The following is a 23,057-nucleotide window of genomic DNA, read 5'->3' as shown; positions in this document are numbered from 1 at the left end:
GTTTGGCGTATCACTAGAAAAGAGACAAACAGCCTTTATGTTATAATATAGACATGTTATTTATTGTTTTTCCAGAAAGATAATTGATAAAGGCCACTGAACTTGAAAAAAGAGAGATAAGACAAACCACTAAGTATTAGTCTTAGGGGTCTCACATTATGTTGTTCAACATTTTTGAATACGTTTCAAGGGTCCTGCAATAGTGTATTGCCCAAAATGTAGCATTGATGTTGGAATTTAAACATGTTTTTAATAAGCCCTACCGTCAACACAGTTTTGTGTGCATGGAGCTTTAATGCTGTTGAGCTGTGGTAATCCAATGTAATGGACGTGATACATTACGTTCACGTGCAACATTTTAATATGAAGAAGCGGGCAGAAGGCCACAATCTGTAGCAACACTAGGAAAGCTGTTTCCTTTTTTTTTACAAAGCTGTCCTCTGTGAAATTTTGGGCATATACATGGGCTTATCTAGCTAGGGGTTAGAGGTCAGGATCAAAGCCCTTTGCGCCAGGAGGTTTGTCCTTATGAAAACTCGGAACCTCAAAAGCAACCAAGGGAAATGGTTGATTTTCCTTTAAACATGCTCTTGGGACATCTTTCAGTGAGAAAGTGCAAACGTCTCCTATCATTATTAAGTCCATTTTGCACGACAGGGGACTTTTTATTAAGGTACCAATATTTGCACAGTACAGGTTGCCTCGTGTGTTGTGAGGTCTTATAACAACATATTGTAACACACATTACTTTTATCCATATATTGTAATCAGTCCTGTACTACATGGTTATTGTACAAAGCATGACATTGAAGTAAATGTTATTCAAACCCCGTTTCCATATGAGTTGGGAAATTGTGTTAGATGTAAATATAAACGGTATACAATGATTTGCAAATCCTTTTCAACCCATATTCAGTTGAATGCACTGCAAAGACAAGATATTTGATGTTCAAACTCATAAACTTTATTTTTTTTGGAAATAATAATTAACTTACAATTTCATGGCTGCAACACGTGCCAAAGTAGTTGGGAAAGGACATGTTCACCACTGTGTTACATCACCTTTTCTTTTAACAACACTCAATAAACGTTTAGGAACTGAGGAAACTAATTGTTGAAGCTTTGAAAGTGGAATTCTTTCCCATTCTTGTTTTATGTAGAGCTTCAGTCGTTCAACAGTCCGGGGTCTCCGCTGTCGTATTTTACGCTTCATAATGTGCCACACATTTTCGATGGAAGACAGGTCTGGACTGCAGGCGGGCCAGGAAAGTACCCGCACTCTTTTTATTACGAAGCCACGCTGTTGTAACACTTGTCTTGCTGAAATAAGCAGGGGCTTCCATGATAACGTTGCTTGGATGACAACATATGTTGCTCCAAAACCTGTATGGACCTTTCAGCATTAATGGTGCCTTCACAGATGTGTAAGTTACCCATGCCTTGGGCACTAATACACCCCCATACCATCACAGATGCTGGCTTTTGAACTTTGCGCCTGTAACAATCTGAATGGTTATTTTCCTCTTTGTTCTGGAGGACACCACGTCCTCTGTTTCCAAATATAATTTGAAGTATGGACTCGTCAGACCACAGAACACCTTTCCACTTTGCATCAGTCCATCTTAGGTGAGCTCGGGCCCAGCCAAGCCTGCAACGTTTCAGGATATTGTTGATAAATGGGTTTGGCTTTGCAAAGCTGAGCTTTAACTTGCACTTACAGATGTAGCGACCAACTGTAGTTACTGACAGTGGTTTTATGAAGTGTTCTTGAGCCCATGTGGTGATATCCTTTACACACTGATGTCGGTTTTTGATGCAGAACCGCCTGAAGGATCAAAAGTTCATAATATCATCGTTTACGTGCAGTGATTTCTCCCAATTCTCTGAACTTTTTGATGATTTTACGGACCGTAGATGGTAAAATCCCTAAATTCCATGCAATAGCTCGTTGAGAAATGTTGTTCTAAAACTGTTCGGCAATTTGCTTACAAATTGGTGACCCTCACCCCATCCTTGTTTGTGAATTACTTAGCATTTCATGGAAGCTGCTTTTTTACCCAATCATGGTACCCAACTGTTCCCAATTAGCCTGCACACCTGTGCGATGTTCCATATAAGTGTTTGATGAGCATTCCTCAACTTTATCAGTATTTATTGCCACCTTTCCCAACTTCTTTGTCACGTGTTGCTGGCATCAAATTCTAAAGTTAATGATTATTTGCAAAAAAATTTTTTTTTATCAGTTTGAACATCAAATATGTTGTCTTTGTAGCATATTCAACTGAATATGGGTTGAAAATGATTTGCAAATCATTGCATTCCGATTATATTTACATTCAACACAATTTCCCAACTCATATGGAAACAGGATTTGTATTTTGCATGTTTGCATCCCTTGAAATTTTTTAGCGGTATCATGTAATTTATAAGAACTCTTTCTCCCCTATATTTTCACCCCCCTTTATCTGTACTCATTAATGTACTTGCCTCCTTCCCTCTTTGTCTCTCTCTCTCTCTCTCTCTCTCGTCCCTATCCAGCCCAAGCTGCTGAGGCCAACACTTTTGTCTGGGGAGGAGCTGGTGATGGACGGCATGCGCGTTCACCTCTTCCCAGACGGGCGCGAGGAGGCTACTGGGCATATGGGAGGCCCGCCATTGCTCCCTGCAGAGGGCGCCATCTTCCTCACCACCTACCGGCTTATCTTCAAAGGCACTCCTACGGACCCACTGGGTGAGAGATTGCACTATACACATTGTGCAATGTTCTTACTGTACATTACGGCCACATTATGTTAGAACAATTAACTTTGTATCCTCTTGCAGTGGGAGAGCAGGTGGTGACTCGCTCATTCCCCATTGCCTCATTGACAAAGGAGAAGAGAATCTCTGTCAATGCTGCCATGGAGCACTTTCTCCTGGAAGGGCTGCAGCTACGGTCCTGCACCTTCCAGGTAGTGTAGAATCCTCTGTTACTTGCGGTGCAATCTTTTTCCGTCTTTTATATAACATTGCCCTCTGTTTCTCTGCAGTTAATGAAGATCGCGTTCGACGAGGAAGTGGCGGCCGACCTTGCGGAAGTTTTCAGAAAGCACATCCACAAACTACGGTACCCACAGCATGTGCAGGGGACGTTCGCCTTCACCGTGGGTCAGAGTGGAAAGCTGGTAGTGGAGCATAAGACAAAAGACAAGAACCAGTCACTCAAGTATGACCTTGTTTTTTGGGCATCAAATTAAATGAAGTTTTACAAAGTGCTGCTCGTATTGTGTTGAACTTATAAAGGTGTTTAACAATTTAGCAGGCTACTCACAGTAATATTAATTAAATCACAGCTGTATTGTGTCATTTTGGTATTTCTGTATACAGTCTGGGCCATTATAAATGTATTATTAAAGTTTTGCTATGCTTTGCATACAACTGTAAAGAAGTGATCCCATCACAGAAAACAGGAAGTCGAGTGACCCAGTCTGGTGACAGACTTAAGGACATCCTTGTTTCTTTCAGAACACTTTCTAAAAACCTGGTGAAGAGCGCCAAAAGGACAATCGGCCGACAGTATGTGACTAGGAAGAAATACTCCCCTCCTACTTGGGAGAACAGGAGCAGCTTCCAGTCAGAGCTGGATGAGGATGAAATTTCAGGTAGCAACTTCACAGAACATGTACTTGATGTTTCTCAATTTTTCCAAAGGCAGAATAATATAATGAAAATGAAATAATAAATATTTGTTATGATATATTTTATGTTGCAAAAATAATCAAACAATGTGTTCTAATTTTAATTCAAATGATTATCAGGGGTTAACTCGATTATAAGAAATTGTTTTATTTGCTCTGCCTTGAGGAATAATGTATTTATTGATAAAGCTAAAAGTATGATTACTTTAAATGTGTTTCAGCGGGCTTATGTCACCCACGCAGACTGAAGTAGGAAGTAGACGTGGTGTTTCCCATAAATTAATTTAATTGAGGCAGACATTTATTAACTATTGAAATTGGACCCACCACAAATGTGCATTTGCCGCTTCATACACACCTGATTTGCCAGAGATGTAGTAGAAGAGCTCTGTGCATCCAATTTAGCGACCTTTAAAAAGTGATTGAGTGGAGAGTGTGTTGTCTTGCATTTTTTCAGTAATTAAATACTAGTGGTCATGAAAGACAAAGCACTGAATTTGGCGCATGAACGACCACGGGATCTGCCATGACAAGTCTGGGAATTGTGCATTACCATCACCAAATCTCCAAAAGCGGGAAACCTTGCTTGGAACGAGCTGAGACACGCTTCCGTCGTTTGGTATCACTTTGTCTACCTGGCGAAGTATATAAACCATTTGGTGTTCAAAATGTGGGTAACAGGCCATTTTTTTAAATTTAGCTTTTTTCAAGGGACTCTGGCAAAAGTTGAACTGTTGGTACTAATAACAAATATACACATAAAGATTTCCCTTCGAACACGGGTGTCTAAACATTTTCCACTGAGGATCGCACACTGAAAAATGAAAGCATACGCAGTCCGTTTTTATGTTTTTTTAATTTTTAAAACCAAAACAATATTTACTGTAACTCATAAGGCCTTCCCTCAATTTTGGTGAATGTTAAAGGTCATTAAATAAATAAATGATAAATGGGTTTTACTTGTATAGCGCTTTTCTACCTTCAAGGTACTCAAAGCGCTTTGACACTACTTCCACCTTTACCCATTCACACACACATTCACACACTGATGGAGGGAGCTGCCATGCAAGGCGCCAACCAGCACCCATCAGGAGCAAGGGTGAAGTGTCTTGCTCAGGACACAACGGACGTGACGAGGTTGGTTCTAGGTGGGATTTGAACCAGTGACCCTCGGGTTACGCACGGCCACTCTTCCACTGCGCCACGCCGTCCATTAAAGTGTTAAAAAAAATTCATACATCAATTTTATTTTTATTTTCAACTCCTAAGTATCTACAGATCAACTTAAGATCTATCTGATGCCATTAAGTTATTTTTTCATAATATTTTTAAACCTTTTTTCCCAAACAAAACCCAAAATTTTTTATGGCAAATACACAAAATATGCAATATTTCGCCCACAACATTTTTCTTATTGGGATATTTGATGTGACGTATTTGGAGCCTAAATTTTTTAATATGTAGTAACAACATAGCTTTTGATTTATTATTTTTCGAGCGATGACAAAAAATCCCAATGAAGGTCATTGGGATCCAAAAGGCCTCACACTCATAGAAGTATTATAAATCATATAAATATATATATATATTTTTAATTTCAACGCTTAAATCTCTCGATCAACTTCAGATCTATTTGTCAATTATATTTTTTGAACAATAACCGTTTTAAAGCAAAAACAGCCTGCTTGGTAGCTTTGTGTTATTAAAGTCAATATCACAACTTTTTCTGATTACATTTCACCTGTTTTCTCTTATTGCACTTTTTATGTTTTTTTTTCGTAGAATGAGCTGCAGGCCACAAATCGGTTCGGTTCGGAGGTGTACCGAATGACACGGACATATTAAGTAGCGCACCGCACGTTGTGTAATCAATGCACACCGAGGCACCATGAATTGATTTACGTAGACACCGACTTAAACAAGTTGAAAAACTTATTCGGGTGTTACCATTTAGTGGTCAATTGTACAGAATATGTACTGTACTGTGCAATCAACTAATAAAAGTTTCAATCAATCAAAAAAACAACACCACACGGCATGCAAGCAACGACTAGGCTATGATAGACTGACCACACCTCCTCTTTTCACCGGATATGCCCTATTTGCGGAGCTGTCCAAGTGGAGTTTCTTAAATGCCTCGAATGTCCGGAATTTTAAGTTAGGGTTACGTGTATTTTCAATGTACGTTCAGGGTTAAGAAGGGGTTAAAAAAAAAAAAAAAAGTAATGCGCGCAGCAGCATTGGTGAGAGAGGGGCAGAGAGAGAGAGAGAGAGAGCGAGAGAGTTATGATAAACGCGCATGTGTCGCCAGGCTCTGCTTTTTATCCATAGATTTATCAGATTTTATTTTTTAATATCTATAGCAGGAGTGTCAAAAGTGTGCCCCGGAGGCCATTTGCGGCCCACAGCTAATGTTTTAAAGGCCCACGGCACATTCTAAAAATACTATTCAAATAAACAAAAACATAAAAAAAGTTAAATAAAAAAGCTTAAAGGCTAAATGTAATTTAGAAAAAGTTGCAACGTTGACTAATAAAACAAAGCTGTTTTTTTTTCTTTCAAACTGTCATTGCTCAAAACATAATATTGAATCAAAATCAATGTTAGTATGAATTACTGACCTATCCAAGTTTCCGATTACTTCACATCAAATATTCCACTAAGAAAAATATTTTTGGTGGAAGATTTAGCAAATTTGTTAATAAATAATCAAAAATGTATATTTTGTTGTTTTCTTACTGTACCGAAAATGAACCAAACCGTGACCTCTGAACCGAGGTACGTACCGAACCGAAATTTTTGTCTACCGTTACAAGCCTAATATATATATATATGCAGTATTTCTTGTCAGCCGGTCGAAGTTTAGGGTTCATAACTGCGATATGTCATTTAGTTGTAGTAATTTCAGCATGAAACTAATTGGTTGTTTATTATTAAGTCCAAGGTCTTATAATGTTTTGTGTATTTAGAATTGCTTTGTAACCAAGCAAAAATATGTTTTATCCCAAACTAATCAAACAAATCTTCAGTAAAATACTCGACTACTAATATATTTAGTCGCTGCAGCTCTAATGAATAAATCATAAAAAGCTTAATGTACACCACCAAACAAAAATATATTTCTTTATTCATGCTAACCTGTGGATGTACAGTTCAATTATGTAACTTATGCTATCTAGTAGAGGTGGAAATCTTTGGGCATATTACGATTCAATTCGATTCCAAATGAAAGGGTGACGATTCGTTTCAGAATCATTTCTCAATTCAACACGATCCTTGTAATATAATTGTTGGTGTATACATTTTGATAACAGGTTACATGTTACAAAATCTCCTTTGACTTGTACGCGCAGTGTTGGTCTAAAAAACTATTTAAAAAAAAATGTATTTACAAAAATTTGAGAATGTTAGTCAATCCAATTAAAGAAAATAGAGCAACACCAACCCAATGCCAACTTTACTAGGATACATAGGATACAAAAATACTGTACAATACTTATTTAAATACTGTAGATTATTAAAAAAGAAAAAACAGTAAAAGTATAAAAGCAGCAATAATAATATAAATAATGACATCAATTATATTTTGTTTAATTTTTTAAATCCAAAAATAGATATTTTTTAGCTGATTCTGAAAAAATTATGATTTGGTTTGTAATCTAAATGAATAAAAATTGGGATCCAGATGTGAATCAATTTTTTGGAGCATTTCTAATATCTAGTGGAAGAGACTGTCGCTGGCATTGACGATCAAAGATGGTGTTTTAAGTAAATGAAAAATATTTTTCAGACCAATTAGGTAAATTTTGATAATTTCCTGAGACACACATGATGAGCTCTCACATTGGTTGGGAATGTCTGCCTTATTTATCAACGTTCGCACAACGTTCGCAAAGCTTTCAGTAAAATGTCGCTTGGTGTAAATTGTGTCTCCACAGTTTCAGAAGAGGTGGATCAGAGCTCCCTCACGCTCTCTTCCACCATTCGCTCTTCAGATAGACAGACCATGAGCAACGTGGTGGAGAGAGCGTGCTGCCGCGACTACCAGCGCCTGGGCCTGGGCACGCTCAGTAACAGCCTGACCCGCTCCAAAAATGAGCCCTTTAGAATATCAACAGTTAACCGCATGTATACAGTCTGCAGGAGGTGAGCAAAACATACAAAGAGATTGGATAGAATTGTTTCTTTTGTGTTTAATCTGATGTGTGCGCTCGTGTTGTAGCTACCCCGGCCTGCTCATTGTCCCGCAGAGCATCCCAGATTCCACCATCCATAGAATCTGCCGCTGCTACCGACAAAACCGCTTCCCTGTGGTATGTTGGCGTAATTCTCGGACCAAGGCTGTTCTCCTGCGCTCTGCAGGCTTCCACGCAAAGGGGGTGGTGGGCTTCTTTAAGTCTCCCAATGCCCCTACTTCAGGTGACATTTTTAACTATACGATTTAGCATACATTTATTAGCAGACCTCTAATTAGTATAGTAATAAGATAACAGAAAAATATAACAAGGTCTGATTATGATATTTAAGCGACGAAATGGCATTTTTAATTTTAAAGTTAAAAGTCCCATAGCATACTTTTTTTCAACAATTGTAAAAAAAAAAAAAAAAAAAAGTCTTAGAGGTCTATTGAGGTACATGAGAAGTTTGTTGCCCATAATGTAGCCCTAATGCTTGAAATTAGACAGTTTTAAAGTGCATTTAGTGAGCCTGTTTTGTGTGTTTGTAGCTTTAATGCTAAACCAAGAAGAATAAGTTTAATTCGAATTGTGTCTCCAAAAAGCCACTTTTACTTATACATAATAACTCTGCACTTGCCCAACCTAGTAGATGCCATATATCACATTTAACAAGGTTGCATTGGGGGGGGACACTAGCGACGCTAGTGGGGACACGTGTGACCCCGGAGAACAAGCTTTATCCGTATCATGCTTCAAATCCCACTTTGAAAAGTTGTGCACTACAAAAGGTGCTGATTATTTAATTTTTCAGTATCAAATGGTTTAAGTCAGTCAAAAAATGTTTATCGTTTAAATAAGGTTTTATTTTTTTTTAATTTAAAGTCATACACTTCAATTGTTTTTTAATACAGACTACAAAAAAATATAAATAAAGTTATTTTTTGTTGTAAGTTGGTACATTATTCTTTGTTTTGTTTTGTTTGTTAGTAAGTTTACATTGTTATGCAGAGGTGTAGTTATAATATATTTATTGAAAGTTCTACAATTTATAGTCACCGCGGAGAGTGTGTGTGTGTGTGGGGGCGAAGGGGGTAACAGTGTTGACGCTATACTCACATTTATCAGCACCATGATAGATTAGTCTGTTAACTGAAGAAAAACAACATAATAAAACTTACAGCTACTACATCTGTTGCTGGCTGTTGGGTAAATGGCAGAGCACCAGGCTGCAATTTTTTTTTTTTTTTACAAAGCAGCTCACCTTTGGTGGTCATAAACAGTCTTTATGGACACTTATAACATTTATAACTACATTAAAACATCAGATTTGAAAAATAGGTTTTGCTGACAGTGTGCAATCCGTATGAGACTAGTATCAAAATTGACATTTATTTGGTCATTTGGGTTTGAAACTAAAATAGCCACTTGTTGAGTAAAAAAACAAAACATTTGTTGACCTTCTGTTTGTGTGTGCAGTGCCCTCACAGGCAGACTCCACGAGTCTGGAGCAGGAGAAATACCTACAGGCCATTATCAGTTCCATGCCGTCTTACAGCGAGAACACTGGCAGGAACACACTCAGCGGTTTTACTTCCACCCACATGAATGCCGCAGGTGGGGCAACTAGCAAATTACTAGAATGTGACACAATGACGAATACCTTACTGACTGTGACTACTTTCCAACAGACTCATCAGATAGGTTGCGGCAGCCAAAGATTGGTGCTCTGATGAAGCAAGTGATGGGCACCAAGGAAGACTTGCCTGGAACGTTTAGCCGAGGAGGTGAGATGTGTCTCTGCTGGTGTAGTAATCAGATGACTCTTATTACAGTGGAACCCGTTTTAGTCGATCCTTCTCAGACTGGCTGACTGCCTTTGATAGAAGTGGTTGTCGACATAACAGAAACTGAAACTAGTCATTGTTTGCCCAATCACTTGTGACTTTATCAAATACATAAGCAGAATGTAAATATATTTTTAAGCTATGCAATTGAACCATAATTAATTGGTTCTTGAACTGTAATAAGTTTGTATATCAAAGTTAATTTCTCCATAAAAAACAAAGTAAATATGACTAATGGGTTCCAGCCTCGACAAAAGTCCCTATTTTAGTAAAAGCTTGTACATTTTCAACAATACAAAGCACTATACAGTACTGTATATCAAACAAACTTAAGGAGAGGATCATCAACTTTCCATTTAATAACAACCCACAACAAGCTGAACTGTCCTCATTTGACAACAGGCACACACATTGTCACAAGCCCTGTGTTGCTTGCACACAAAACAAATCTCAAAATTCCACACTTTAACAGCCAAGTCACTACAGTAAATAGGAATGAAAAAAATAATTTGCGTTGTTGGTTAATCTTTTTCGCTTGAGGCCAAAGGGAGTGGGCTGAAGGCAGTGTGGACAACGCTGTGGATACTTCCAGAATGTTTCAAACCACACAGTTACTTGTCAATTGCTCACATCAGAACTACAAAATTCTGTAAAAAAGTTTTTTAAAAGGCACACAAAGCAGCAATGCTGACTGACTAAGCCCGCCAACAATTGCTGTGCTGTAGTTCCAAAATGCCGGAGGCTCGTATGTCAAAGCATATTTTTATTCGGTCTGTGGTTTGTAAATCTAAGTTTATACAATTAGGGGTTCATAAATCAAAGAGTCACTGTAGTTTGTTGACATTGTTTTCATCCATTTGTGTATGTTGTTATTTTTTATTTTTCTGTTTTACACTTTTGGTTGTCTGTATTAGATAATACAGCTAAGCTTACTTTGCACTTAACGGAAGGTTTTGTGTTGTATAACTAGCAACTATTGAAGACGCTTCTGTTGTATGAATTTTAAGAATACCACAGCACATGCACAACATAGATGGGTTGTCGACATTAACGAGTTCCACTGTATTTCCCGCGTTAAGAGTTCAAAGCCACCTGCGAATGAGGTCTGCAATGATGTAATTGGAGCTGCATCACAACTTCATGCATCCCTTGTAGCTCACCTTTAGTTTGGTCTTTGTCATGTGACCTCAGCTCTTGGTCAAAGGGCGAAAGTCATCTCCCTCTCTCAGCCCAAAGTGTCTGGCAAGGCCAGGAACTCTACTAGAGGTACAGTAGGCCACGAGCACACCCTCCCCCTTCCTCTACCACTGTCCTAACTAATCAAATCTTTTAAACAGAATAGTCCAGTGTCTGACGTTGTCCCCCGGTAGTGTGCCGTATCTTCGGACTAATTGTCTCTTCAATGTCATAATGTTTTGTGTTGATCTGATCTGAGCTCAGCTTTGTGTATGAGTGCACGCGCATGCAGCTGCGGCGCTACAATGTCTGTGTCCTCGTCGTATTTTCCGTTTTTTTTCTTCTGCCTGTGTCCGATGGGTGAGAGTTGCATCATTTAGCTAGACGTAGCAAATTGGTGTGGGGCGTTCTCAACTACATCTACCTTGTCTACTAGCATGGATATTAAGTTTATGGGCATAGTGCCGACTGAAAATAAAGGACCTCTCACGAGCTGTCTGAATATGGTATCTTGTGGTTTTGCCACGGTTCTAGCAGTGTCATTTGTGTGTGGCAGGTAAATGGGGTAGTATCCGAGGCAGCGGCCGTCTCAGCACTTACAACCCAGATGTGGGAACACGTCTTGCTGGTAAGGAGTCACCGCAGCCCAATGGAGGACTCAGCGAGGCGTTGTTTCTCCGCCAGCACAAGGCCTACCTCTACATCATTGGAGACAAGGCCCAGCTCAAGGTGAGCAACTGTAGTGTTGGCTTCCTACTGTGTAAGACCTCACTATCTTAGAAGGGAAGACTGTATTTAAAACTGTGTTACGTATTACGTTAAATAGTGGCCTATACAAAACCTCAATTGATTTTTAGGTAAATCATTTAAATAAAGCCTTAATACAATATTGTATACCTTAATGTGATATAGCTTTGGAAATTTACAGAAAACAATGCCAATTTTATTTTGCCATTAGAAATATCCAGGCTAAACAGCGTCTTCATATTGGTGTGCCAACTGCCAACCATTACAAAGACATAAAAAACATTGTTAATTACCCAATTGTGTTAATTTAGTGCAGCTGTGGCACACACCTCACATTGGGCGATGGCCTATTCTTTTGGTAAGCACTCTATATATATGTATTATATATTTAAATGCTATTTTATTAAAGTTTCATTATATCATTATTAAATATTATAAATAAAATGCAGTTATTCAAAACAATACGAAGAAAATGTTCACGCATATTTAATGCCTTAACATTTAAGAGAAGCAATGTACTCTCTGCAGTTGAGTAAATTAACTCCATACCCCCAGCTGTTGTATTTCTATTGATTCTTCAAAATACAATTTCTCATTTGGACAAACCCACATTTGATTGTAATGAGTTATCTTATATGTACCTGTTGACTTACTTTGAATGAGAACTTATTTTACAGTTCAGACCATAAAACCCAAATGAGATCAATAACTATAACAGTAAGACACAGGTGTCCAAACAAGAGCCGCTTACATACAAATTGAAGAATGTGGGTTCCATTTTGATGCATTTTGTATGATAGAAATGCTAAAACTAATCCAATGTAGTATGTATGTATACTGTATCCTAATTTATCTAAATCTTAGTTTTGTGTTATAGGTGACAACACAAATCTGTGTAATATCTAATATTAGAAACACATAATGAACAGTTCTGAGCTGTTCTTTTCGATGACCTCTAAAGCATTCCACACCATATATTTTTACTTCATAAATTTCAGGTTTTAGGAGTGACAAAACTTCACACAACTGGTTTCATTCATACCCCATTTACAAAACTTGGATTGTTGTTGCAGTCAAGTCTACTTAAAATAAAAACAGGGTGCCACAAGGGTTTATCCTTAGATCATTGCTATTTATCCTATACATCAAAACAATTTTCTTCCCAAACAATGCTTAAATATCCACTTATTTGCCGATTATTATATTTTTGATGCTTCGGGTTCCACGCCAGGCTAAGCACAAGCCATGTGTACGTGGACAAAAAGTATTTATTCTGATCTTCTTTCGGATTAGAATGTGTACATGGACCCTGAAAAAAAGTTGTGATTATGACGTGCATTTTCATGCGTCACACCTTAAATCTAAAAACTTTACTTTGGCATGGATAAAACATAACAAGCTAATAGGTCTGTATTGTTTGTGCTTAGCACTTGGAGTAGCTGTAATGTTGTGAATAAAGCAGCTCATTAAGACGACAACTGGATCCCTTCCTTTATTGTTACACCGACACATGTCACTCAATACCATACTTTTGTTTTTGCTAGTCTCGTTTTAAAGCAACAAACTCAACAGCATAAAACGCTACATCTGTACATGTTAAATGTTGGGTGACAGCAACAAGACAATCGCTTCTTTCCTAGTCTATTACATTTAGTACCCGCTCCACCACCGAAGTATAGCTCACATTAAAGACATGCGCAGTAAGGATAATTGTAAACCGATTTCGGTAGATGTGTTTTCATGCTCTACAATTCAAATGACTTTCGGCATAAACCATCCGTTTCGATCGGAATTAAATTTTGATCCGAACGTTGAATGGCGTGTTTGCATGAAGCATTTTTATTCCAATTAGGCTTTCAATCCGATTGAATGTGTCCATGTGCACATAGCTACTGATTAATATCAATATCTACAGGTATTTGGCTCGATTACACTTTACATTAGGCTTTTAATCCGATCAAATGTGTCCATGTACACATAGCTACTGATTAATATCAATATCTACAGGTATTTGGCTTGATTACACTTTACATTCTAAGTTCTTCCTTAACAGTTAAACCAAAAACTACATATCAAACTTGGATATTGACACAGAAGCCAAGGCTGTCTGTCGCCCTCTAATCGAAAAAGTCATTGTACAATCACGCTTCATGCCTGTCCTTGATTATGGTCACATCTTGTACTGTCGTGCCGCCCCATCAATCATAATGCACTATGTTTTATTACTGATGACACACTTTGTATGCCCCATTGCTTGCTGTTTCTAAATGTTGGTTGGTTCCCCCTACAGTCCTGATTAAATATTTACCTTATGTTGTTCGTCTACAAAGCACTGCTTAAAAACTTACATCCATCCATCCATTTTCTACCACTTGTCTCTTTCGGGGTCGCAATTCTTCCTCTTACTTGAGTCCCTCATTCACTGTGTAGTGTTTAATTTTTCTATTACCAAATTATTATTCAGATTGTTGTAACTGTCTCTCCGTCACACTTTGTACAACCCAGCTCAAAGCAAATGATGCAACAGGTAAACTTTTGCATGTTATATGGGTCGTATTAAACAATGTAATTAATTATTTCACTCACATCCAAAGATTTGTGTTGAATTTGCACTGCATTGGGTCTCTGTTTCAGGGTGGAAAGCAGGACTCCTTCCAGCCCTGGGAGGCAGTTCCCATTGAGGTGTGCGATGTGCGGCAGGTGAAGAACAGCTTTAAGAAGCTGATGAAGGCCTGTGTGCCAAGCTCCTCTTGGGATACCGGCTTCAATTTCCTGCGCTGCCTGGAGGAGTCTGAGTGGATGTCGCTGGTCAGTGACCACCTTGAACCTCGCTGCTATTCGTAGCAATTTATCTACCTGATTGCTTTTTACTGGAACTTAAAGCCTGATCCATAATTGTGTGTGGGTGTGTGTGCAGCTGCACCGGGTGCTGCAGGTCTCAGTCCTGGTGGTGGAGCTATTGGACACAGGGTCGTCCGTCATGGTCAGCCTGGAAGATGGCTGGGATGTCACCACACAGGTTTCATGATTCTTTGTTTTTTTCCTTATCAATTCAGGCACTCCACCATTCTTTGTTGTAATGTGGACATGTTCTCTGCAGGTGGTATCCTTAGTACAGCTGCTGTCAGATCCATACTACAGGACCTTTGACGGGTTCCGGCTGCTGGTGGAGAAGGAGTGGCTGTCATTTGGCCACAGGTTCAGCCATCGTGGCGCGCAGACGTTAGGCAGCCAGAGCAGCGGGTTCACCCCTGTTTTCCTGCAGTTCCTTGACTGCGTGCACCAAGTGCGTGCATTGTTACGTGTTATATCTAACTGTCCACTTTCAGTGTAGATCAGGGATGTTCCATTGATTTTTTTTGGGGGGGGGGGGGGCACATTTCCAGAAAGCTAAGGATTGGGTGCTGGATTTCACTCTTCAAAGTTAGACTTATTTTGCATTTGTATTTTATGGAGAAACAGTGTATTTATTCCGCATTAGACTAATGATTTTGGTCTACCGGTATATATTTTGTCAAAGTTACAGGAGCACTTTGCTGATTTGATTTATCCTATCGTTCAGAATCCTTTTGTAAGACAAGCGCACATATGTTTTTCTTTTTTTCATGCATTGTAAATAGTAAATAAATGCGATCAAAAGTGCTTACAATTGAGCCAAGGGATGTTGCTCTATTCCGCTTATAAAATGCTTTAAAAAACATCCAAAACCTCCATCAAGGTTTTATATACATACTGTCAGTAAATATATAATGTAGTAATAAGCACATTCATAATAACATTAAATAATGTTGAGCATTTGGCAGCACATCAATTTAAAAAATACATCACAATGTTCTCTTTTTCCTTCAACATCAACACTGATTGCTACTCACTGCGGGCATCATGAGAGCCAACAAACATAATAAAAGATCACATACCGTACAATATCTGCGCTCACTGGGATGCCGATTAATAGAACGTTTCTTTTTTGCCATTTGCCATTCTAAATTAGATGCCAAAGTTGACCAACTTGTTGAATCATGTCCTTATCCTTCTACTACCAAAGTGAGAGATATTATTTATGATCTAGAATGAACTTTCACAAGCTCCGAGGCAAGAAAGCAGCTCACCAGCCGATGATGTCAACATAGCCACAAAAGCTAGTTAGCTCTCTGTGATCACAGCGCCACTATAAATAGTTTGTCTGCGTTATAGTTTATACTAAAAATATGACTAATACTTGGTTAACATTCAAGTCACGAAATGTAAATGGAGTATTGTTGGCGGGTTTTGGAGGATTATTTGGAGGGCTTTATGGGCGGAATAGAGGAGCTCCGATTAACCCCATTGTAAGCAGACTTTTACTTGATTTTTGCACTTTAAAATGCATTAAAAAAATACATCCGTCTCCATGTCTCTCATGATGATTGTGAGCGATAGGCAAAATTGTAAAAAAGTGCAGTTCCCCTTTAAGGACCTCCTTCAAAATAGCTGGTCAAAGGTCATCTATATGACAGTACTGTAGTGTTTTTTTTTTAAGAATGTGCTGCAAAATTGTGAGTTTCAGAAGTTTTTTAGATTGAACTCGGGGGACCCCAGTTGAATAACCCAAATGGAGAAAAAGAGTGGACCTAAAACCGAACCTTGAGGAACTTTACTAATGTAACTAAAGAAGTTAAACAAATGACTACTGACAGCCTCTGAAGTAAACAAGCTAAGACAACACTTTAGTTACATGCATACATAAATCGTATTATCAAAAAAAATATTTTCAAAAAGGAGAGGACTTCAATAAATGCCTTCTGCCTCAATCAAAATCAAAATCAAGTTTGGACCCCAGTGTTCTCTTTGCTACCAAGGTCAAAATGTAAATTCAAGGATTTGTCAATGTGTTTACTGTGGTCCAAGTTCCTCTGTACAACAGAAGCACTCTAATGTTTTTAGGAATTTGCTGCAAAATGTTTGCCTTCCAAGTTTTGAACTGAAGTCGGTGGCCAGTATGGTGTCATTCTTGGCTGCCAGTTGAATAGTCCTGCTGTAGATCCTAAAAAGTCTTTATATGAAAGTAATATGAAAAACTGTATCTGTATTCCTGCTTCTCTCTGTCCCCAGATTCATCTCCAGTTCCCCATGGAGTTTGAGTTCAGCCAGTACTACTTGAAGTTCTTGGCCTATCACTATGTGTCCAACCGCTTTCGCACCTTCCTGCTTGACTCGGACTACGAGCGCATCGAACTAGGTAAACTGGAACCAGCTTAAGTTGACAACATGTTTATGTCATCAGGTCCCGAATAGAATAGAATAGAGTTTTATTGTCATTATTGCAGTGAACAGGTTCAAAGTACAACGAAATTGGAGAAGATCCACTGTCCCGGTCCACTGTGTAATTCATTTTACTACAATGTGCCCGCTCAAGTCAACAATTACATACTTAGTGGATCGTTGACATCATTTTCGTTTTTATTTGTGTTTCAGTTTAGGTCTACAGCCTAGTCAAGTCATGGTCCACCGTGGTTGTTTTGATTGCGGTGTCCTGTGTAGTCGAGGTCAACATAATTGGTTGATTGTTTTCATCGACAAAACATTTGAGGCCCAGGGTGGTCATTTATATAAAAAAACTATTCCGTTTATGTCTACAACCTAGTTAAGTCATGGTCCACCCTGTTTTTCTTTGTCTTACTAAAATGTGCCCGCTTTAGTTGACGTTCACATACATGGTCTACTGCTTTTGTGGACCTGAAGTGTGAGCGCTAAAAGGGGTATATAAATGAAAAATCGGTCCAATTATGATGACAATCCATCTGCTGTCCAACTCATATAGTCACACCCTCTGTGTTGTTCTTGTTAATAAAAACTGCCTGCTTAAATCGACATAAAATTTGACACCCAAAGCGGCCATTTCTATGAAAAATAATTGTATTTACAATCAACTACCCAATCAAGGCCTTGTCCACCATGTTCTTTTCATTACTGAAGACGTATCGCTTAAGGTGACGTTGATATACATGGTCGATCACTTTTGTCAAGTTAGCCATTTGTATGAAAAATCCGTTAAGCAGCTCGAAACCACAACGGCAACATACAGCTCATCCATAAAGTATTCACAGTGCTTCACTTTCTGCACATTTTGTTATGTTACAGCCTTATTCCAAAATGGAATAGACTATTTTTTTCCTCAAAATTCTTCACAGAATACCCCATCATGACAACGATAATTTTTTTTTTCAATTTAGCAAATGTATTAAAAGTATAAAACTAAAAAAGTAAAATCTGCATAAGTATTCACAGCCCTGCTGAATACTTTGTTGATGCACATTTGGCAGCAAATACAGCATCAATTTTTTTTAATATGATACCACAAGCTTCGCACACCTGTCTTTGGACAGTTCAGCTCATTTTTCTTTGCCCATTCTTCTTTGCAGCACCTCTCAAGCTCCATCGGGTTTGATGGCAGATGTTGTTTTTTATCCAGGATGTTACTGTACATTGCTGCATTCATCTTTCCCTCTATCCTACCCAAGATTCTCATAGTCATCATTGTCACCGACGTCCCACTGGGTCATCATTGTCACCGACGTCCCACTGGGTGTGAGTTTTCCTTGCCCTTATGTGGGCCTACCGAGGATGTGGTAGGGGTTTGTGTTGTGGTTTGTGCAGCCCTTTGAGACACTAGTGATTTAGGGCTATATAAGTAAACATTGATTGATTGATTGATATCCTCATTAGTCTCCCAGATCCTGCCACTGAAAAACATCCCCACAGCATGATGCTGCCACCACCATGCTTTACTGTAGTAATTGTATTTGCCTGGAGATGAGCGGTGCCTGGTGTGCTCCAAACATGACACCTGGCATTCAGGCAAATAGTTCAATATTTGTCTTTTCAGACCAGATCATTTTGTTTTTCATGGTCAAAGTCTGCAAACCTTTTACTAAGAAATGGCTTGCATCTGGCCACAATACCATACAGGCCTGATTGGTGGGTTGCTGCAGAGATGGTAGTCCTTCTCTCCACAGAGGAATTATGTAGCTCTGACAGAGTGACCATCGGGTTCTTGGCCACCTTTCTGACTAGACTAAGATGCATGCAACAATGTACAGAAACATCCAGGATAAAAACCAACACCTACCATCCAACCTGATGCAGCTTGAGAGGTGCTGCAAAGAGGAATGGGCAAAGCTGCCCAAAGATAGGTGTGCCAAGCTTGTGGCATTGTATTCCAAAAGACTTGAGGCTATAATAGTTGACCAAGTATTGGACAAAGGCTGTCAATACTTATGTACATGTGATTTCTTAGTTTATTATTTTTAATACATTTGCAAAAATCTCTGAAAAAAAACCCTTTTTCACACTGTCATTATGGGGTATTGTGTGTTTTGAATTTTGAGGAAAAAAATACATGTATTACATTTTGGAATAAGCATGTAACATAAAATGTGGAAAAAGTGAGCGCTGTGAATACTTTCCGGATCCACTGAAGCTGTTTTATACTTACACAGCATTAAAACTTACACACAGGCCCTTCCTATTCAAACACACACAGCGGCCTTGATTTTGGTGCTTTACTTTGTGTGCAGGAGTACTCTATGAGGAGAAAGGCGAGAGGAAAAGTCCTCAGGTGTGTAAGTCTGTGTGGGACTACATAGACCGCCTCAACAAGAAGACACCAGTTTTCTTCAACTACATGTACTCACCTGAAGATGAGGAGGTGAGTGCATTACACACATGCACACACATTGGGATGCAGGTGCTTTTACAACAAAAATGGTGTGTTACAGTGTGATTAATGGTGTGCACAGGTGCTACGGCCGTACACCTTCATCTCTAACCTGAAAGTATGGAACTTCTACACGGAAGAGACTCTGTCAGAGGGGCCGTCTTACGACTGGGAGCTGAGAGCTCGCCAGGAGCGGGCGGTTGAGGAGGCGCCTGACAGGCCCGACAGTGGCGGGCCCAAATCTCACAGGCGCATCGTGTGGCCGTGTTACGACAGCCTGAGCAAAGTTGTGCCCGACGCCATCACCAAACTGCTGCAGGACCTTCAGGCTCTGGAGGTGGAGCTTGGCCAGGCGTCAGAGAAATGGAAGGACACTTGGGATAAAATTAAGACCACTCAGAGGAATGAGACCAAACTGGAGAGCAAGGTGAGACTATTTTTAGAGTAGTGGTGTTGACTAGAGGTGTTAAAATTTTAGCCCAGGGGCTATTTTTGGACCACAGCTTTTTGTTTTATTGGCCCTGACATATTACAAATACAATTAATTTATTAATAATGAGAATTGGTACGGGGAAGCACGGTGGTACAGGGGGTAGTGCGTCTGCCTCACAATACGCAGGTCCTGAGTAGTCCTGGGTTCAATCCCGGGCTCGGGATCTTTCTGTGTGGAGTTTGCATGTTCTCCCCATGACTATGTAGGTTCCCTCCAGGTACTCCGGCTTCCTCCCACCTCCCAATACATGCACCTGGGGATAGGTTGATTGCCCTAGTGTGTGAATGTGAGTGTGAATATTGTCTCTCTATCTGTGTTGGCCCTGCGATGAGGTGGCGACTTGTCCAGGGTGTAACCCGTCTTCTGCCCGATTGTTGCTAAAATAGGCACCAGCGACCCCAAAGAGAATAAGCGGTAGGAAATGGATGGATGGATGGATGGAGAATTGGTATGAGAAGGGCTGTCCAAAGCAGTCCCAGAAAAGCGACTAACAATTTGCAGCATGCTGTTATAATTTAGATTTTGTTTGATTGTGTTGTTAGCTCATTTTAGTAGCTAAACTTTGTTAAATAACTATCATTAGCTGACAGACAATGCTAATGTGGCCCTGCGATAAAGTGGTGACTTGTCCAGGGTGTACCCCGCTTTCCACCCAAATGCACACAACCCTGAGAGGGACAAGCAGTTGAAATAAATGGATGGACAATGCTAATGTTTGTTTGTTTGTTTGTTTGTTTGTGTGTGTGTGTGTGTGTGTGTGTGTGTGTGTGTGTGTGTGTGTGTGTGTGTGTGTGTGTGTGTGTGTGTGTGTGTAGTGTGTAGTGTACGTCATTATGTGCAAATAGCCGGAATAATGTGGGATATAAAGCTTACAACACTTTTGGATGTTAGCGCCCTCTCTAGTCATCTGCATAAAGCAGGAATGGTCAACTAAATTGTTTTTAGGGCCACATTTCCAAAGAGCTAAGGACCAGGTGTCCGGACTTTTCCTTTTACTGTTAGTTTTGATTTAAGTCTATATATTTCTTCAGAGTTACAGGAACGCTAAGCCGTTTTTTTAGGGACCCTCTGCAAAAAGGCTAATCAAAAATTGTATTTAGGACAGCACTTTCGTTTCTTTAAGAATCTGCTGCAAAAAAAAATATTTTTTGAAAGTTTTTGAACAGAACTTGCGTGCCACTATTTGAATAGCTTAAGGGGGTGCTTTGAGGAGCGCCTCATTTATGTAAATTATAAATTTGGACCCCAGTTTGCAAGAAAGGTTAACATGTCAATGCAAGGATCTGCCAATGTGTTTACAGTGATCAAGATTTAGGAGTTTGCTGCAAAAATATTTATCTCCTGAGTTTTTAACTGAACTCAGGGGCTGATTGGTGTAATTCCCTGGCTGGAATTTTCCCCCAGGCATAAAGTTTCCAAACAGCCCCTTTAATCATGATTAATCAAAATTCAGAGGTAAAATTAATTGGTTTAGTTTGACAGTACTAATTTGTACATATCACACTAACACTATCCAAGCCAATATTCTATAATTATGTCATTTTAATAGAAATAAAAAAGATTTTCCTTACTTTAACTGCAGAAATTATGAAAAGTGACACTACACTGACATGGTGTGGTATTACAGGTAAAAATTATCTTCCGACTATGCAGGCATCATTCTCCAGCCCGCTGTTGATGTCTTCCAACCTGAGCCACCAGAGACGTTCTCAGGGTGTCTACCTGCAGGAGAGCCATGTGGGCTCCTCCATCAACTTGGCGCTGGAGTGCGAGGCCAGTGCCACCTCCACGCCGGTGCCGGGCCGGCAGAGCACCAGCACGCTTTACAGCCAGTTCCAGAGCACTGAGAGCGAGAACAGGTTTGATGACCTGATGTACTGTAGATCCCTACCTATTTATATTAAATTATCTCTTTTCTGCACTTTGAGTTTGGAATAGATATATTTATTCCAACTTAAATGGAAAGTGGTTTGATGGTGCCATCTATAGGGGGAAAAGAGTGAATCCAGCAGAGGGCGCTGTGTCATAAGTCAGTTCACTCAACATTGTCCAGCAGGAAGAGGCTTTGACAAGAATAGAGGGGATCTACTGTACTTTATCATCATCATCCGTTGTGGCACAGTTACGTTAAACTTTCCCTTTTGTTTTCTCTTCCTTTAGAAGTTTTGAAGGTATTTTATTCAAGAAAGGCGCTTTGCTGAAACCATGGAAACCCCGATGGTTTGTTCTAGACAAGACTAAACACCAGGTAGGTATTCCACTAATGTGACACTGTAATGGCATCACTCTCACGGAGAAGGATTAAAAGATTACAGTCACAATCCACACAGTCCGTAACTAAGTACGCAGTTTACTTCATGCAGTGTACTGAATGAGGTAGTACATTTGAGGAAAGAACAGTCAAATTTCGGTTTTTGCCCAACATTTTTGTCTGTTATCGCACAGAATTGACACGTTGGTGACTCAGTCTCTACCTTTTTATTGAGTAAGACTGCAAAATAAGCCACCATGGGGCAAAGAAATTTGCAAGGGCCAGCACTGTTGATAAAAAAACTTGAGAAGCACTTTTGAATTTAAGAAAGAACGTGTAGTAAAGTATGAAAGTGGCCCCTTTTTGCTCAACGCCGTCTTCACCAACAAGTACACATTCAAAAAGACCATAAAAAAGAGAGGTTTAAGTGTGTATATTTATTTGAGCTATCATATGTATTTCACATTGTTTTCTGCTTGTTCAATTATAATTATAATCTCTGTTAGAAGTGTTTTCTGTTCATATTTGTGGGTGTCTGGAGCGGATTACTTTGATTTACATTTTTCCTTTGGGGAAAAACATTTTATTTTTGTTATGATTCGGGTTTGTCTGACTTTTTAACAGATGACTTGTAATTGATTGATTTGATAATTATAATTAGCTGGGAGTGGCAAAAATGTATTCAATGCCATCGTGGAAAGTTCTGCATACTTTTGACTTTCTGCAGAATAACGTAACAGCAAAAGTGGTTTGGCGCCTTAGCGTGCACAACATCAACAAAAGCATATTTTCATTAGCTGCCATCATTATTAAAATGTAGATGTCATGACGTGCCACTATCCTTGTTAGCCTCGGAAGTTAAATATTGCAGCCTCAGTGAGAAAATATGTACCGGTACATATGCTTTTTACAGTAGTAGCACCACATTATTTACGATTATTTGTGTACATCTAAGTCTGTGTCGTTGTGGAGAATAATTCATGACAACAAAAGCA

The 23,057-nt window shown here is 39.2% G+C and overlaps 1 protein-coding gene across 5 annotated transcripts in view; it reads left to right on the top strand.

Moving 5' to 3' along the window:
- Positions 1-23,057, top strand: part of sbf1 (SET binding factor 1) — a 115,247-nt gene that overhangs the window by 82,960 nt on the left and 9,230 nt on the right. For 4 of the 5 annotated variants that reach the window (XM_061913264.1, XM_061913262.1, XM_061913263.1 and 1 more), the window contains 18 exons: positions 2,539-2,731; positions 2,824-2,951; positions 3,030-3,205; positions 3,505-3,641; positions 7,616-7,823; positions 7,900-8,096; positions 9,332-9,469; positions 9,544-9,639; positions 10,891-10,965; positions 11,432-11,604; positions 14,257-14,430; positions 14,540-14,641; positions 14,723-14,908; positions 16,714-16,840; positions 19,179-19,309; positions 19,401-19,745; positions 21,465-21,670; positions 21,972-22,059. In XM_061913264.1, coding sequence (XP_061769248.1) covers positions 2,539-2,731; positions 2,824-2,951; positions 3,030-3,205; positions 3,505-3,641; positions 7,616-7,823; positions 7,900-8,096; positions 9,332-9,469; positions 9,544-9,639; positions 10,891-10,965; positions 11,432-11,604; positions 14,257-14,430; positions 14,540-14,641; positions 14,723-14,908; positions 16,714-16,840; positions 19,179-19,309; positions 19,401-19,745; positions 21,465-21,670; positions 21,972-22,059 — 2,880 coding nt within the window. The remainder of the gene's footprint in view (positions 1-2,538; positions 2,732-2,823; positions 2,952-3,029; positions 3,206-3,504; positions 3,642-7,615; positions 7,824-7,899; positions 8,097-9,331; positions 9,470-9,543; positions 9,640-10,890; positions 10,966-11,431; positions 11,605-14,256; positions 14,431-14,539; positions 14,642-14,722; positions 14,909-16,713; positions 16,841-19,178; positions 19,310-19,400; positions 19,746-21,464; positions 21,671-21,971; positions 22,060-23,057) is intronic. The other variant, XM_061913265.1, reaches the window with a different exon arrangement.

The sequence above is a fragment of the Nerophis ophidion genome, linkage group LG10 (genome assembly GCF_033978795.1).
Source record: "Nerophis ophidion isolate RoL-2023_Sa linkage group LG10, RoL_Noph_v1.0, whole genome shotgun sequence".
NCBI lineage: Eukaryota > Metazoa > Chordata > Actinopteri > Syngnathiformes > Syngnathidae > Nerophis > Nerophis ophidion.
Note: the sequence above shows the minus strand (reverse complement) of the source record. Positions and strands in the feature narration are given on the sequence as shown.